The 18,272-nt window shown below is 43.8% G+C and overlaps 1 protein-coding gene across 1 annotated transcript in view; it reads left to right on the forward strand.

Moving 5' to 3' along the window:
• LOC109904324 (FERM domain-containing protein 6-like) overlaps positions 1-18,272 on the forward strand; it is a 47,003-nt gene that overhangs the window by 11,148 nt on the left and 17,583 nt on the right. Inside the window, exons 2-4 of the mRNA XM_020501584.2 lie at positions 14,124-14,437; positions 14,818-14,908; positions 16,611-16,690. Coding sequence (XP_020357173.1) covers positions 14,336-14,437; positions 14,818-14,908; positions 16,611-16,690 — 273 coding nt within the window. The 5' untranslated portion in view covers positions 14,124-14,335. The remainder of the gene's footprint in view (positions 1-14,123; positions 14,438-14,817; positions 14,909-16,610; positions 16,691-18,272) is intronic.

The raw sequence follows: 18,272 nt of genomic DNA on the forward strand, positions 1-18,272 counted from the left end.
TGGACTACCAGCGGTGCTAGACTACCAACAGTGCTAGACTACCAACGGTGCTAGACTACCAGCGGTGCTAGACTACCAGCGGTGCTAGACTACCAATGGTGCTAGACTACCAACGGTGCTAGACTACCAACGGTGCTGGACTACCAACGGTGCTGGACTACCAGCGGTGCTAGACTACCAGCGGTGCTAGACTACCAGCGGTGCTAGACTACCAGCGGTGCTAGACAACCAGCGGTGCTAGACTACCAGCGGTGCTAGCCTACCAGCGGTGCTGGACAACCAGCGGTGCTAGACTACCAGCGGTGCTAGACAACCAGCGGTGCTAGACTACTGGACTACCAGCGGTGCTGGACTACCAGCAGTGCTGGACTACCAGACTACCAGCGGTGCTGGACTACCAGCGGTGCTAGACTACTGGACTACCAGCGGTGCTGGACTACCAGACTACCAGCGGTGCTGGACTACCAGACTACCAGCGGTGCTGGACTACCAGACTACAAGCGGTGCTAGACTACCAGACTACCAGCGGTGCTAGACGCAGCCATAGTGTCTCACATCATGTTCAACTCACTGGGAGTTGACTGTGGCTGTGGTTGACTGTGGTTGTAAACATGATCTTCAGAACCAGGGGAGTATCCCAGGCTTCTATTGACTGTGGTTGTAAACATGATCTTCAGAACCAGGGGAGTATCCCAGGCTTCTATTGACTGTGGTTGTAAACATGATCTTCAGAACCAGGGGAGTATCCCAGGCTTCTATTGACTGTGACTTGTAAACATGATATTCAGAACCAGGGGAGTATCCCAGGCTTCTATTGACTGTGACTGTAAACATGATTTTCAGAACCAGGGGAGTATCCCAGATTTTGTATTGATATGACTGTGTGCATATCCTGTTGTGTCATACAATACCTTTCATCAGCTAAGTTGTTTTTAACAGAAGGATTTGCCTCATTTAAAATAAAAGGCCAGGCTGTGGGTGTATTGTATATGAATAATACCCGTTTGTTTTTCCCAACCCTTTTATTTATGGCCACATACTCTGTTCTGAGCGGATATAACGGTTGAGGTGATTTCTCTTCTCAGAGCATGGGTCTTCTTGTGCTAGTTTAGCATGTCACAGAGCTGAATACAGAGCTCCATGATGAGCCTCGAGGGAGGGGAGGGGAGGGGAGGGGAGGGGAGGGGAGGGAGAGAGGGGAGGGGAGGGAGGGAGGGAGGGAGGGAGAGAGGGAGGGAGAGAGAGAGGGAGGGAGGGAGGGAGGGAGGGAGGGAGGGAGGGAGGGAGGGAGGGAGGGAGGGAGGGAGGGAGGGAGGGAGGGAGGGAGGGAGGGAGGGAGGGAGGGAGGGAGGGAGGGAGGAGGGGAGGGGAGGGAGTGGGGGGGAGGGGAGAGAGCGAGGGGGGAGGGAGTGAGGTGAGTGAGTGAGGTGAGTGAGTGAGTGAGGTGAGGTGAGTGAGGTGAGTGAGTGAGTGAGTGAGTGAGGTGAGTGAGGTGAGTGAGGTGAGTGAGTGAGTGAGTGAGTGAGTGGAGGGGAGGGAGGAGAGGAGCGAGAGAGGAGCAGGTGAAAGAGCGAGGTGAGAAAGAGAGACTGCTGCTGACTGTTTAAACATGCCTGGAAGCTCGGGCGGTTTGAGGTTGTGTGTGTATACTACGGGTGTGTGTTTGGGGTGTGTGTGAGTGTAGTATGTAGGGCTGGGCGATATGGCCTATAAATCATATCTATATTGTTTTCAAACTTATGGCCGATTCACTGTATGTAGAGTATCTCGCTTAAAACAAATCTCGAAATAAGCTTGGTTGTACAATATTTAAAGGTCAAATTTAGTGCATTTCAAACAGTCAGCAGTAATCTACGTAATTCAGGGCTTGTGAATGTATACCTAGGCTAAATATAAGCCTTGCGCAACGTGATTATAATTTTTTTGCAAAAATCACTGCTCTGGCTTACAGGTTTGTCTATGAAAAATGCAATTTTGAAGATAAATTTAACCAGAACCATGCATACATAATGTACATTCACTAATAATGACTAGCAGGCATTATAGAACCTCAAATGCAATAGCAAGTTACAACCACTTGTCAGAGAGGAAGAACTGTTGGAAGAACATCAACATTTTGCTACACCTGCTAACATCTGCAAAATATGTGTAGGGGTGTGTGTTAATGGGAAGGTGGCGACGACGACACCAAAGACAACATGAGAACAAGCGGACATAAACACTCATAAAAACGAAAAATACAACTAGATTCTTGTGATACAGGCATTTGGAATAACGTGCCGAAAACCATAAAATCGAATGAATCTGGGAACAAAATGTGAAATGATTTGAAACTTTAAAAAAAAAAAATAATATTATTCCTAACCTTTTAAAAATTATTATTAACACTCTAAAACTGTTGGTCTGTTCCAGCTCAGCAAGAATCATAATGGTGACATTTTCTCTTGATTTAACATTAAGGTTCTACTCTGAAGTACTTTTTTTTATCTAAAGGTAGTGAAAGGTAACAAAATGGTTTAAAAATGATTTACAACTTCCCTGTCCAGAAGCACAGTTGAAAAATGTTTTTGTTAATTCACTATGACAATTAAATTATCACAACTAAATAAGTGTGATTGCAGTCTATACATTCACCATGAATGTGTAGACAAGTTGAGTCAAACTATGACAGGAAATTACTATTCATTTAGTCAATCATAATAACCGTTAGTCACCTTTCATGACCTCAAACACACCTTGATGATGTTGTCTGGCTGTCGGCTATGTTACAACATTTACTCTTACATGGCACCAGTGGTGGAAAAAGTACCCAGTAAAATCCTACTTGAGGGAAAGTATTTGGTTTAAATATACTTAAGAATCAAGTATAAATCATTTCAAATTCCTTATTAAGGATAGCCAGGGGCACACTCCAACACTGACATACAGTGCCTTGCAAAATTATTCATCCCCCTTGGCGTTTTTCCTATTTTGTTGCATTACAACCTGTAATTTAAATATATTTTTATGTGGATTTCATGTAATGAACATACACAAAATAGTCCAAATTGGTGAAGTGAAATAAAAAAATAACTTGTTTTCAAAAAATTCTAAAAAATGGAAGTGGGGTGTATATGTAAAGTAGGGCACTATATAGGTGATCTGGTTAAAAGTAGGGCACTATATAGGGGATCTGGTTAAAAGTAGGGCACTATATAGGGGATCTGGTTAAAAGTAGGGCACTATATAGGTGATCTGGTTAAAAGTAGGGCACTATATAGGTGATCTGGTTAAAAGTAGGGCACTATATAGGGGATCTGGTTAAAAGTAGGGCACTATATAGGTGATCTGGTTAAAAGTAGGGCACTATATAGGTGATCTGGTTAAAAGTAGGGCACTATATAGGGTGCCATTTGGGACGTAGATCAGGCGTTCAGACTGCTACAGACTGTTGAGTCTCTTGATTCCTTGGCTTAACCTGTTAAACTGGCTCTGTATTTTAATAAAACACCTCCATGATCAGGTATCGTGACACCTCCGTGAATACCAAAATTAACTTAGAAGATTTGCTGGATTCTGATGATGACACTTGAAACTATATAAGGCTAAGGCTATGCAGGATTAGTGCCCCCCCCCCCCAATTTGGCATAATATCAACCAATGTGTTAACTATTTATACACTAATACATTAGTTTATAAACCACTTATCAGTTCTATACCTTAACGACGGTGTCAGTTCCCCACCATCTGCTTATCATACATCATCATACTGCTGCTATCATCATAGGGGCTCCCGAGTGGCACAGGGACTCTGATTTCTCATTTCTTTAGATTTTCCCATGATGTCAAGCAAAGAGGCAGTGAGTTTGAAGGTAGGCCTTGAAATACATCCACATGTACACCTCCAATTGACTCAAATTATGTAAATTAGCTTATCAGAAGCTTCTAAAGCAATGACATCATTTTCTGGAATTTTCCAAGCTGTTTAAAGCCACAGTCAACTTAGTGTATGTAAACTTCTGACCCACTGGAATTGTCATACAGTGAATTATAAGTGAATAAATCTGTCTGTAAACAATTGTTGGAAAAATGACTTGTGTCATGCACAAAGTAGATGTTCTAACCGACTTGCCAAAACAATAATTTGTTAACAAGAAATTTGTGGAGTGGTTGAAAAACCACTGAATCTTTAGTCATGTATATGATCTCTGCGGGAACTGAACCCACAACCTTGGGTGTTAGTGCTCTTATCAACTGGGTGAAACATGATGCCCTGTAGTATATAGTACCATTCACATGTCATGAACACAGCACCTTGATGCCCTGTAGTATAGAGTACCATTCACATTTCATGAACACAGCACCTTGATGCCCTCTAGTATATAGTTAATACCATTCACATGTCATGAACACAGCACCTTGATGCCCTCTAGTATATAGTACCATTCACATGTCATGAACACAGCACCATGATGCCCTGTAGTATATAGTTAATACCATTCACGTGTCATGAACACAGCACCTTGATGCCCTGTAGTATAGAGTACCATTCACATTTCATGAACACAGCACCTTGATGCCCTCTAGTATATAGTTAATACCATTCACATGTCATGAACACAGCACCATGACGCCCTGTAGTATAGAGTTAATAACATTCACAACTTTCTACTTCAGTTAGGCCGTGCTGATGGAAATCTAGTTGGGTCCAGTCAGTCTGCGTCCTACTTAGCACCCTAAAATAGGCTATTATAGGCAGTTATTTCCCCGTCTGACAAACAAACATGTCTGGAGGCTGATCTTATGGAGTGGGATGTGGGATGGAATTTGACGCTGATATCGACCTGAATGTCTTTTTTACGCCAGCACTTACAGCACGGAATAAAGTGGTAGCTGGTAACCATGGTAATAACACAGTTGGTTACAACGTTTCATAGTGAAACACAACGATGACATGCTTGGCAAAGGCAGACACCTCTGACCTCTACTCGGATGCCTGCCCTTGGCAGTGTGAGTGGATTGTTAGGTGCTGGAGACGATGAGTGATATTTGATTGCCAAGGAAACACTTTGTCATAACCTCTCAACAGTTATTTGTCTGAGGCTTATCCTGGTGCTCTGAGGTGTAGAAGACCACGTGAAGTTTGATCTCACGGCTATTCCTGCAGGCTGGCATAGATACAGAGTGGATGTAGTATAATGGGCCATTCCCCTTATTACAAAGCGTTGCATCACATTGGTTCATATGATATGATACAATCTGCCCAGTGCCCCGCCCACATTTCTGATCCATCTTCAGCTGAGTAGCGTACATCTTCCCTCTCTCCCTGTTCCAGTGGAGCTCTGCCAGCCAGGCCTACTGCAGATTGTAAGCTACTCAGCTGATATTTTCTTTATCTACATCTTTATTTGATTTAACTAGGCAAGTCAGTTAGGAACAAATTCAGCCTATGAACAATGACGGCCTAGAAACGGGGTTAACTGCCTTGTTCAGGAGGCAGAACGACAGCTTTTTACGTTGTCAGCTCGGTGGGATTTGATCTTGCAACCTTTTGGTCCAACACTCTAACCAGTAGGCTACCTGCCGCCCCTGATAAAGCAGAGTTGGCCAGAGGACCACACTAAATAGTCATATCCTCTTCGGGCCGCTGTGTTTGATCTGGGACAGATGCTAGGAAGAAGTAGGAAGTGGTTTTGGGGGTCCACAGAGGTGATTTCTAGCCGGAGTCAGTCTGTGTGCCAAAACAAACATGTTTTGTCTGACAATGACAGTGAATTTGTCAAGAGCACGAACACATCTGGGACTATACATTTGAGATGCAGCTGATATACAGTGTATGATTGAGGGCAACATTTCCCTACCAAATGCAAAAACCAAGTGAGACCAGGGGAGGGCCACACTGACCTGTACCAGGGTCCAGCTGTATGACTGTTTAGAACAGCACTTCCAACTGGAGAGGGAAAACAAGGTCACCTCAGTCTGACGACACTACTGTATCCTGTCTGTATTGACCTAGCATCTTCATGACTCTTCTTCTCCGCACTTCTTTTCTTCATGTTCCTCTTCTTCATAATCTCTATCGGGTAATGTTTACGATTACAGCATGCCTTGGGGATATCGTAGTGCTGTCTGTCAGTCCTTCCTGTCTCTATTTCCATAACTTCCTGGAGCTCCGTGGTACACTGACTGTTTTTCTTGCTCAACATACAGTCCATGTCTTCTAAACACAGTGGAGGAGTCAAAAGGGATCGTACAGGGGTTCCCAACCTTTAATATTCTGGCCCCCTGAGTAACCATCTCACTAAGGAATGCAATCACTAATATGACAAGAGGAACTGATGATGCGCTACCCAATTTTGGAAATTGCTTCTTGTGCATTCTACTATTACAACATTCAAGAGTAAGTTTAAAGCCGGACTGGGTTCCCCCTGCCGACGCCACAGTTTGGGAACCACTGGGATAGTAGAAACATCATGTTCATCCATCGTCCCCCACATTCTGGTCTTTCCTTTCCCACTAGCAACACTCTTAGAAAGAAGGTTCTTCAATTGTCCTCATAGGAAGACCTTATGAAAATAAAAATTTTTGGTTCCAAGTGGAACCCTTTCGATAATACAAGGTTCCATGTAATTACTAAAAGGTTCTGAATAGAATAAAAAGGTTTGTTGGTGATGAACAAGGTTCTAAACGTGTAGCTCACTCCCCCACCGTTCTGTACATGTCTCTACATCCCTAACATTCCTGTTGAATCAAAACATTCCCTATCCCGTGGAGCTGTCAGGAATTTTTGCATGTAGCCTGTGTAAGCAGGAGTCTGGGTACATGGAGCCTGTGTAAGCAGGAGTCGGGGTACATGGAGACTGTGTATGCAGGAGTTGGGGTACATGGAGCCTGTGTAAGCAGGAGTCGGGGTACATGGAGCATGTGTATGCAGGAGTCGGGGTACATGGAGACTGTGTATGCAGGAGTCGGGGTACATGGAGACTGTGTATGCAGGAGTCGGGGTACATGGAGCCTGTGTAAGCAGGAGTCGGGGTACATGGAGCATGTGTATGCAGGAGTCGGGGTACATGGAGACTGTGTATGCAGGAGTCGGGGTACATGTAGCCTGTGTAAGCAGGAGTCGGAGTACATGGAGACTGTGTATGCAGGAGTTGGGGTACATGGAGCCTGTGTAAGCAGGAGTCGGGGTACATGGTGAATGTGTATGCAGGAGTCGGGGTACATGGAGACTGTGTATGCAGGAGTCGGGGTACATGGAGCCTGTGTAAGCAGGAGTCGGGGTACATGGAGCATGTGTATGCAGGAGTCGGGGTACATGGAGCATGTGTATGCAGGAGTCGGGGTACATGGAGCATGTGTATGCAGGAGTCGGGGTACATGGAGACTGTGTATGCAGGAGTCGGGGTACATGGAGCCTGTGTATGCAGGAGTCGGGGTACATGGAGCATGTGTATGCAGGAGTCGGGGTACATGGAGACTGTGTATGCAGGAGTCGGGGTACATGGAGACGTGGGTGGGTGTCAAAGGCCTCCGTTGTTGGAATGAGAAACAGATGTTAGAATGGAATTCTCCTGACTGCAGCAGTTTCTCACGGCTGTGCTTTGAGCTTCCCTCTTTCCCTTTTTCCTCTCTCTCTGGCTCTCTCTCTATCCTCTCTCTCCCTCTCCTTTTCTCTATCTCTCTCTCCCTCTCTCCCTCTCCTTTTCTCTCTCTCTGGCTCTCTCTCCATGTCTCTTTCGCTCTCCCTCACTCTTATCTTTGGTGGTGTCTCTCTCTCCCCCCCCTCTCTCTGGCTCTCTCTCCATGTCTCTCTCTCTCTATCCTGTCTTAATCTCTACATGTATTTTCTATCTAAAACTGTTATTTTTTTCCCCCAGTCAGTTTCTCTCTTCCTCCTCTCTCTCTGTAAGATTCAAATGTATTTCTCAGCCTCCCTCTGGTTTTAGTCTCTCTGTTTGTGTTCCAGGGGATTTCTGGCCCAACCTCAGTCTGTAGTTCTGGAAGGGCTCATAGAGAAGCATCCCACCACTGTGATGTCAAACAAGGCATTGGGAGAGACCGAGACATTCAGATATTTAAAAAATTCTCTGTCTGAATGGTGTTAAATACTTAAGTAGTAGTTTCAAGTATTTTTTTGTTAAGTTTTTGGGAGTATCTGTACTTTACTATTTTTGACAACTTTTACTCCACTACATTCCTAAAGAAAATAATGTACTTTTTACTTTACATACATTTTCCCTGACACCCAAACGTATTCGTTATGCTTCGAATCCTCTGTCAGGACAGCAATATGTTCCAATCCACACACCTATCAATATAGCACGTTGTCATCCCTACAGCCTCTGATCTGGCGGACTCACTAAACACAACTGGAGTGTTTGTAAAGGATGTCTGAGTGTTGGCGTGTGCCCCTGTCTGTCCGTGAAAAAAACAAATCAGGAATCGTGCCGTTCGGTTTACATAATATCAGGAGTTTGATGTATAGCTTTTACTTTTTACCCAATTATGACAATTTAGTACTTTTTCCACAACAGTACTGTAGTACATTTAAACCAGATACTTTTGGACTTTTACTCAAATAGTATTTTACTGGGTGACTTTTACTTGAGTCATTTTCTATTAAGGTGTCTTTTACTTTCATTCAAGTAGGACATTTGAGGTACTTTTTCCACCACTGCTCTGTTGTATTCCGGGGCTCTTCTGTGTTCTGTCTGCCTGGCTCTGACGCTAGCTTGCCACGTTGACAGAAATACTCCATCCTGGCCGCTATCCCGGGCTGAAGGCAGGAAGTGGGTCTCTCTTTTTGTTTGACTGCTGGGCTGCTGCTGTGGACACTGCTCTGGTGTTGAATCACTGTTTAATGATGGGAAGTTCAGCTCTTTTTTACTGACTTTACTGACATTACTGCCCAGAGCATGCAGGAACACTTAGGGGCGAACGACGAACTGAAAACTTGAGTCATGATTCTACGAGCCTCTCGTTCACATGTTGTTCACCATAGGGGGCTTATTGGAGCAGTCATTTGTTTGAATGAGACTTGTAAACGTGTGTTTGAAACAATGTAAATGTGTTGATTGAATTGGCAAACAAATACGATTCTTTCTTGATACATTTGAATCAAGGTCTAGTTGTGGTCGCTACCGGACTAGATTGTGAACTCATGCATTGCTTGACTGCCGTGAGGGTGATAAGCACAGTTGTTCGTGCACTGCAGCCCCCCCCCCCTGAACGATTAGTTTGAGTTTGTTGACCAGAGGCTGTGTGTGTTTTGGTTCTACAAAGCTGTGTCCATCGTAATATTCAATAATCAATTAATTGCATTCATTCTTTCCAGCAAGTTGAACGTGCAACTAAAATTAACGAATGATGACTCTTGGGTCAGTAAAGAGTCATGCAAAAAGAATGACTTGTTCGCCAACTGCACATCGCTAATTACTGCTGTGGACACTGTTCTGGTATTTCATCACTGGGCTGCTGTGGACACTGTTCTAGTATTTCATCACTGGGCTGCTGTGGACACTGTTCTGGTATTTCATCACTAGTCTACTGGGCTGCTGTGGACACTGTTCTAGTATTTCATCACTAGTCTCCTGGACTGCTGTGGACACTGTTCTAGTATTTCATCACTGGGCTGCTGTGGACACTGTTCTAGTATTTCATCACTGGGCTGCTGTGGACACTGTTCTGGTATTTCATCACTAGTCTACTGGGCTGCTGTGGACACTGTTCTAGTATTTCATCACTAGTCTCCTGGACTGCTGTGGACACTGTTCTAGTATTTCATCACTGGACTGCTGTGGACACTGTTCTAGTATTTCATCACTGGGCTGCTGTGGACACTGTTCTAGTATTTCATCACTGGGCTGCTGTGGACACTGTTCTGGTATTTCATCACTAGTCTACTGGGCTGCTGTGGACACTGTTCTAGTATTTCATCACTAGTCTCCTGGACTGCTGTGGACACTGTTCTAGTATTTCATCACTGGACTGCTGGGGACACTGTTCTAGTATTTCATCACTGGGCTGCTGTGGACACTGTTCTAGTATTTCATCACTGGGCTGCTGTGGACACTGTTCTGGTATTTCATCACTAGTCTACTGGGCTGCTGTGGACACTGTTCTAGTATTTCATCACTAGTCTCCTGGACTGCTGTGGACACTTCTGGTATTTCATCACTAGTCTACTGGGCTGCTGTGGACACTGTTCTGGTATTTCATCACTAGTCTACTGGGCTGCTGTGGACACTGTTCTAGTATTTCATCACTAGTCTACTGGACTGCTGTGGACACTGCTCTGGTATTTCATCACTGGGCTGCTGTGGACACTGTTCTGGTATTTCATCACTAGTCTGCTGGGCTGCTGTGGACACTGTTCTGGTATTTCATCACTAGTCTGCTGGGCTGCTGTGGACACTGTTCTAGTATTTCATCACTAGTCTGCTGGGCTGCTGTGGACACTGTTCTGGTATTTCATCACTAGTCTGCTGGGCTGCTGTGGACACTGTTCTAGTATTTCATCACTAGTCTCCTGGACTGCTATGGACACTTCTGGTATTTCATCACTAGTCTCCTGGACTGCTGTGGACACTGTTCTGGTATTTCATCACTAGTCTACTGGGCTGCTGTGGACATTGCTCTGGTATTTCATCACTAGTCTGCTGGGCTGCTGTGGACACTGTTCTGGTATTTCATCACTAGTCTGCTGGGCTGCTGTGGACACTGTTCTGGTATTTCATCACTAGTCTACTGGACTGCTGTGGACACTCTTCTGGTATTTCATCACTAGTCTACTGGACTGCTGTGGACACTGTTCTGGTATTTCATCACTAGTCTACTGGACTGCTGTGGACATTGCTCTGGTATTTCATCACTAGTCTACTGGACTGCTGTGGACACTGCTCTGGTATTTCATCACTAGTCTACTGGGCTGCTGTGGACACTGCTCTGGTATTTCATCACTAGTCTACTGGGCTGCTGTGGACACTGCTCTGGTATTTCATCACTAGTCTACTGGGCTGCTGTGGCTGAATAGGGGATGGAAGGCCGTATTAACCACCATGGAAACCATGGTGAAACCATGGTGAAAATGAGCATATCAGTGTGGACTCCTGGCTGGATGAAAGAGCAGGGGGAATCTGTGTAGAGCTCCGTCTCTAACAGTCTATGGAACACTGGGATGTCTAATGTGTTGATTAGACATGACACAATCGGGTTCTAAACCATTAGTGATCTGATGACTCACCCCTCTCTCACACAGTGTCTTATTGACTGGCGGTTTACCCCTCCTCACCCGGCCCGCCCAACACAGGCATCCTCATCATTTAGCTCAACTGTAGTTTCAAGTTTCCCTTTTCTTCTATTGTCACGTGCACAACTACTACGTTGGGAGTGAGGATTATATTCCTACCTGAAAGTGTAAAAGGATGTGATTTTAGTGGAGGACACAGCTGAAACCACAGCATTCGACTAACGTCTTTACTTAACAAGATAATACAACTTACAGGATGCTATTAATAACTAATGGAATTCTTACCTCACCAGTTCTACCTGCACATGACCATCTGATCATTTATCACTCCAGTGTTAATCTGCTAAATTGTAATTATTCTCTCCTATGGTCTATTATTCTCCTACCTCCTCATGCCTTTTGTACACAATGTATATAGACTTTTTTTTCTACTGTGTTATTGACTTGTTAATTGTTTACTCCATGTGTAACTCTGTTGTTGTCTGTTCACACTGCTATGCTTTATCTTGGCCAGGTCGCAGTTGTAAATGAGAACTTGTTCTCAACTAGCCTACCTGGTTAAATAAAGGTGAAATATATATATATATATATATATTTTTAAATACATCTCATGACCATAAGGAAAACAGAATAATATGATTATTTATATTGTATATAAATGTATATACACAGTTGGGGTCTCGCACATAAAGACAAATATTTTATTACATAAGTCATTGATTTTATTTATGTTTGGTACTAGAGACAGTAGGTAAAGAAAAGGTCAGACATTATGGATAATGGTGGTTGTTAGCATGCCCTCTCTCTCTCTCTCTCTCTCTCTCTCTCTCTCTCTCTCTCTCTCTCTCTCTCTCTCTCTCTCTCTCTCTCTCTCTCTCTCTCAATTCAATTCAATTCAATTCAATTCAATTCAATTCAAGGGCTTTATTGGCATGGGAAACATGTGTTAACATTGCCAAAGCAAGTGAGGTAGACAACATACAAAGTGAATATATAAAGTGAAAAACAACAAAAATTAACAGTAAACATTACACATACAGACGTTTCAAAACAGTAAAGACATTACAAATGTCATATTATATATATATACAGTGTTCTAACAATGTACAAATGGCTAAAGGACACAAGATAAAATAAATAAGCATAAATATGGGTTGTATTTACAATGGTGTTTGTTCTTCACTGGTTGCCCTTTTCTCGTGGCAACAGGTCACAAATCTTGCTGCTGTGATGGCACACTGTGGAATTTCACCCAGTAGATATGGGAGTTTTTCAAAATTGGATTTGTTTTCGAATTCTTTCTCTCTCTCTGTCTCTGTCTCTCTGTCTCTCTGTCTCTCTGTCTCTCTGTCTCTCTGTCTCTCTGTCTCTTTCTCTGTGTGTGTGTGCTGTGTTTTGTTGTAGAGAGAGAGTGTGATCCAGTTATGTCAATATTTCTCCTAATTAACCTTCATGCCATCACACACACACACACACCTGCTGTTCTGTAGTGCGGGGCATGGCTGTTCTGCTCTGTAGTGCGGGGCATGGCTGTTCTGCTCTGTAGTGCGGGGCATGGCTGTTCTGCTCTGTAGTGCGGGGGATGGCTGTTCTGCTCTGTAGTGCGGGGGATGGTATATCAGAACACGTTTTGAATAGGGATGAAATAGATCTCCAAGAACAGTTGCGTTATCGTTGCACTAAGCAGGGGAATCAGTTACACAAAATTATTTGACAGTTTCAAAGCCTCTTAATGTTCATTGCATAGCATCAGCAATCCAGGGTTTATATACATCATTGGTTGCACGGCACGCCCACCCTCATCTTCCTCCCTCGCAGCCACACCATCGCCATCATCAACTTTCATCCAGTTCCTCTCCAGACAGAGACCGACAGATGTTCCCCTGGACTCAGTCAGGGTTATGTTTCAAATGGCACACTATTCCCTATATTGTGCACTACTTTTTTACCTGCGCTCTCTACTAATTCTCAAAAGTAGTGCACTATATAGGGAATAGGGTGCCATAGGGACTACGGCAACATGATATTCTTCTGTGAGATCACACATGACGAAGTCTGTTTTCAGTTGTCTACTGAACTGTACACTCTTCTCAAATATACTCGTCACAGTTAAGCTGTGAAAAAGCTCTGTCCATTTTGCAGTTTGGTGCTTTTATTATAAACTTTAAGGTAATTTGTTACATTGTTTTCCCACACTTGTTGGAGGGAGACATATACCATTTTATAGTCCCTGATATGTGTATAATATGTTATTTTATCGGTTTATTATGTTGTGTATTAACTAGAGGTCGACTGATTCTGATTTGTCAACGCCGATACCAATACTGATTATTGGAGGCCCAAAAAAAGCCAATCCCGATTAATCAGCCGGTTATATATTTTTTGTAATAATGACAATTACAACAATCCCCCGAGCTGACAATGTGAAAATCTGTCGTACTGCCCCTGAACAAGGCAGTTAACCCACCATTCCTAGGCCGTCATTGAAAATAAGAATGTGTTCTTAACTGACTTGCCTAGTTAAAGATTAAATAAAGGTGTACATTTTTTTACTTTTTAAATGGTGTCCAAAAATACCGATTTCCGATTGTTATGAAAACTTGAAATCGCCCCTAATTAATCGGCCATTCCGATTAATCGGTCGACCTCTAGTATTAACTCATTGTTTTTCAAACCTCTCCTCGGGAACCCCCAGATGTTTCACAATTGTGTTGTAGCCCAGAACTAGCTCACCTAATTCACCTAGTTAAGGGCTTGGTAGTTGGTTGACAAGTGGAATCAGGTGTGCTAGCTCTGGAATAGTTCAAATACATAGAACAACTGGGGGTTCCCCGAACTCTACATTCCCATGCAGCAGTGCTAACGTGATGTCCCCTCTGTCTGTCTTCTACAGTGTGTGGGACTGCCCTGTGTCCTGGTGCCTCCCATGTCCTGGCCTGCTGAGGCTGTGGCTGCTGCTGGGTCTGGTGTCTGCTCGCTGGGCTTGGGCTAGAGCTGAACCAGGGCTTCTACTGGTGCTGGTGAGTGTCCCATCCCAGGGGCCTGGAGGAGCCTAGTCCGTCTGGGCCAAGGGGCCTCTCCGGACCACCTCCCAGACACACGAAGATGAACAAACTGACCAGCTTCCACAACAACAAAGCTATGCAGGACCGCCGCTGTGTCTGCGTCTTCCTCCCCAACGACGACACTCTCAACGTAATTGTCAATGTGAGTTCTGTGGGGGTCTCACCTAGCTGTTTAAGATTAATGGCCTTACTGTAAGTGGCTCTGGATAAGACCGTCTGCTAAATGACTCAAATGGAAATGTGTGTCTATAGTACCTCAATACTTTTCAGGTACATATGAGATAAGACCACTGGTATGAAGACTGCAGCAGGGAAACAGTTATATGTATGATTGGATTATATTTGTGAGTAACACATATATTATAGTGTATTGTCCAAAAGCCAGGGTCAGGAACGGCAGTAATTGTTTTCAAACTGGCAATACCATTCATGGTTGTTTCACAGTGTGTCTAAATGACTCTCTGATCTCCTCCTGTATGTCCTGACCTCTAACCCCATGCTGTGTGTTCTCTCTCTGCTCAGGTGAAGACATTGTGTCAGGAGCTGCTGGTCCAGGTGTGTGACCTGCTCCGACTGAAGGACTGTCACCTGTTTGGACTCAGCGTCATTCAGAGTAAGAATGGTTTACCATTTTGTGTGTGTCTCTGTTTGCTGTGTCTGACATCTCTCACCTCACTGTAATGTCTTTTCCCATCTCAGCCTTACTGAATGGGGCCCATTGTCTCTGTGGTCAAAGTCACAGCATAGTTTACTGTGTGTTATATCAGCGCTATGAGTAGTTAACCTTCCCTCTGTACAGTCCCAATGAGTTACACCTCAATTCTCCAGAAGTGTGCACTTCTCCCCACACATTGAAAAGCATTGTAGTGGTGTGTATACATGGGAGGAGCCATCTCTGTCAAACAGCCTTAACCAGTCCTTCTGGTGATGTCTGTCTGTCTCTCTGTCTGTCTCTCTGTCTGTCGGTTTCTTTGTCTGTCGGTTTCTCTGTCTCTGTTAGTGATGCATCGATATTACATTTTTGGACGTTATCGATATCCAATATTTTCCTTGCCAAAAAAAACAATACCGATATTTAACATTTTAGGAGCCTTTTAAGCATTCTAGTACAGTTAAATAGTTAACACACACACATGGACGCAGTGGTCTAAGGCACTGCATCTCAGTGAAAGAGGCGTCACTACAATCCCTGGTTCGAATCCAGGCTATATCACATCCGGCCGTGATTGGGAGTCCCATAGGGCGGTGCACAATTGGCAAGCATCGTTCGGGGTAGGCCGTCATTGTAAATAAGAATTTGTTCTTAACTGACTTGCCTAGTTAAATAAAGGTTACACACACACCACACTGACCAAAAAGTTATTTTGTTGGCATTTACATATGTCCCCATTACCAGTCAAATATAATCAAAACGTATTTATTTCACTTACTTGCTGTGCTGTTTCCTTGTTCATTTGTTCAGTCGTTTCATTCTCAACCAGGATTTCTATGGAACGCAGTTTGGGTCTTTGCTGTCAAAGAAAGATACACGTCAAATAACACAATGTGACCAATCAGGACCTGAATATGACCGCACGTCACATCATTTAACGCGTTCATTCATTATTTACGTAGTTGTTTCACATTGATTACACTATCACTCGTATTTCATATGTGACAACGATTCATCGACATGTAGGCTATGATGCTGGTAAAGTTGTCTCGTGCACCTACAGTGCTGGTCATTTAAAAAAAAAAGAAGCTAGCTAGCTCATGGATACAAACAATGTCCTTCCCCAAAAACAGCTGACTAGTCTGCTACCTAGCTGCGCTAGATCGAGGGTTGGGTGGGGTGACAGAAGTATGTGGGTAGAGTGATTGGTCAGTGCGAGGGGGTTGGAGCTGGGGGGTGGAGCTGGGGGTAGAGCAGGGGGTTGGGCATGGGTGGTAGGTATAGAACTGGGTTTGGGATAGGGGTTAGTGTGGGTGGTTAGTCACTGTTTGCCTTGTGATTTTGCACTGTTCTGACAAGCAGCTCAGGAATGTCCCTAAATCAGCCCCACTGGTTCCTGTTCAATAGACCTGTCCTGCAGGGCATATGATTGCCATCAGATGAGATGAACCAATTTTCAGAACAGCACTGACTGACTGGCCCTGCTGTGATTTGTTTTCCTTTGCAGCTGCTTGCAATTGTCATTGCCTTTGTCTATCAACTACCTATGTCTGTCTGCTATACAGGAGTCAATGGGTGACTCATTCCATGCATATCACCGACGCAGAGACAACTCTGTCATCATAAAGCGACTTAAGTTAACCCTTTGTGTGTGTCCTTCCAGACAATGAGCACATCTACATGGAGTTGGGTCAGAAGCTGTCCAAGTACTGTCCCAAGGAGTGGAAGAGAGAGGCCAGCAAGGTGAGTCAGTCTGCACAACCAAATAGTACCCAGCAAGCACATAACGTTCTGAGAACCATATGTTTCTTAGGCCTTGGTGTGAGCGTGGTTGTCCTATGGTTATTTTGCATAAAACCTCCCTCAACTTTCTGGGAAAGGTGCAGGATAGTTGCTTGGCTTTGCTCAGCAAATGTAAGGAATTTGACTAAAACAACTTTAATTAGTTGGTATTTCATTACTTCCAACAGAATGTTTCCCAAAAGTTCAAATGGTGACAAATGGTAATATTCTATGAACGTTCTACAGCTGGTTTGACATTGGGAATGTTCTCAAATAGTTTATTAACAACCTTATTTAGAAATTTCAGTACTTCAGCATAACGTTTCCTTATTGTTCAGTCAATTGGAGGTGTACCTGTGGACGTATTGCAAGGCCTACCTTTAAACTCAGTGCCTCTTTGGCTTGACGTCATGGGAAAATCAAAAGAAATCAGCCAAGACTTCAGAAAAAAATGGTCGACCTCCACAAGTCTGGTTCATCCTTGGGAGCAATTTCCAAATGCAATAGTAACAATAGTACGCAAGTATTAACACCATGGGACCACGCAGCCATCATACCGCTCAGGAAGGAGACGTGTTCTGTTTTCTAGAGATTAATGTACTTTTGTGCGAAAAGTGTAAATCAATCCCAGATCAACAGCAAAGGACCTTATGAAGATGCTGGAGGGAACGGGTACAAAAGTATCTATTTCCACAGAAAGGCCGCTCAGCAAGGAAGAAGCCACTGCTCCAAAACCACCATTAAAAAAAGCCAGACTACGGTTTGCAACTGCAAATTGGGGCAAAGATTGTACTTTTTGGAGAAATGTCCTCTGGTCTGATGAAATAGAACTGTTTGTCCATAATGACCATCGTTATGTTTGGAGGAAAAAGGGGGAGGCTTGCAAGCCGAAGAACACCATCCCAACCATGAAGCACGGGGGTGGCAGCATGTTTTGGGGGTGCTTTGCTGCAGGAGGGACTGGTAACCTCCACAAAATAGATGGCAAATGCTTCTTCCGAATGAACAATGGCCCCAAGCATACTTCCAAAGTTGTTGCAAAATGGCTTAAGGACAACAAAGTCAAGGTATTGGAGTGGCCATCACAAAGCCCTGACCTCAATCCCATAGAAAATTTGTGGGCAGAACTGAAAAAGCTACAGGACTACAAACCTGACTCAGATACACCAGCTCTGTCAGGAGGAATGGGCCAAAATTCACCCAACTTATTGTGGGAAGCTTGTGGAAGGCTACCCGAAATGTTTGACCCAAATGAAGGAATTTAAAGGCAATGCTACCAAATACTAATTGAGTGTATGTTAACTTCTGACCCACTGGGGATGTGATGAAAGAAATAACACCTAAAATAAATAATTCTCTCAGAATAATAATACTGACATTTCACATTCTTAAAATAAAGTGGAGATCCTAACTGACCGAAAACAGGGAATTTTTACTAGGATAATATGTCAGGAATTGTGAAACTGAATTTAAATGTATTTGGCTAAGGTGTATGTGAACTTCCGACTTTAACTGTATGACTATGGCACCGACTGAATCCTTT

This window comes from Oncorhynchus kisutch, linkage group LG14, assembly GCF_002021735.2.
Source record: "Oncorhynchus kisutch isolate 150728-3 linkage group LG14, Okis_V2, whole genome shotgun sequence".
NCBI lineage: Eukaryota > Metazoa > Chordata > Actinopteri > Salmoniformes > Salmonidae > Oncorhynchus > Oncorhynchus kisutch.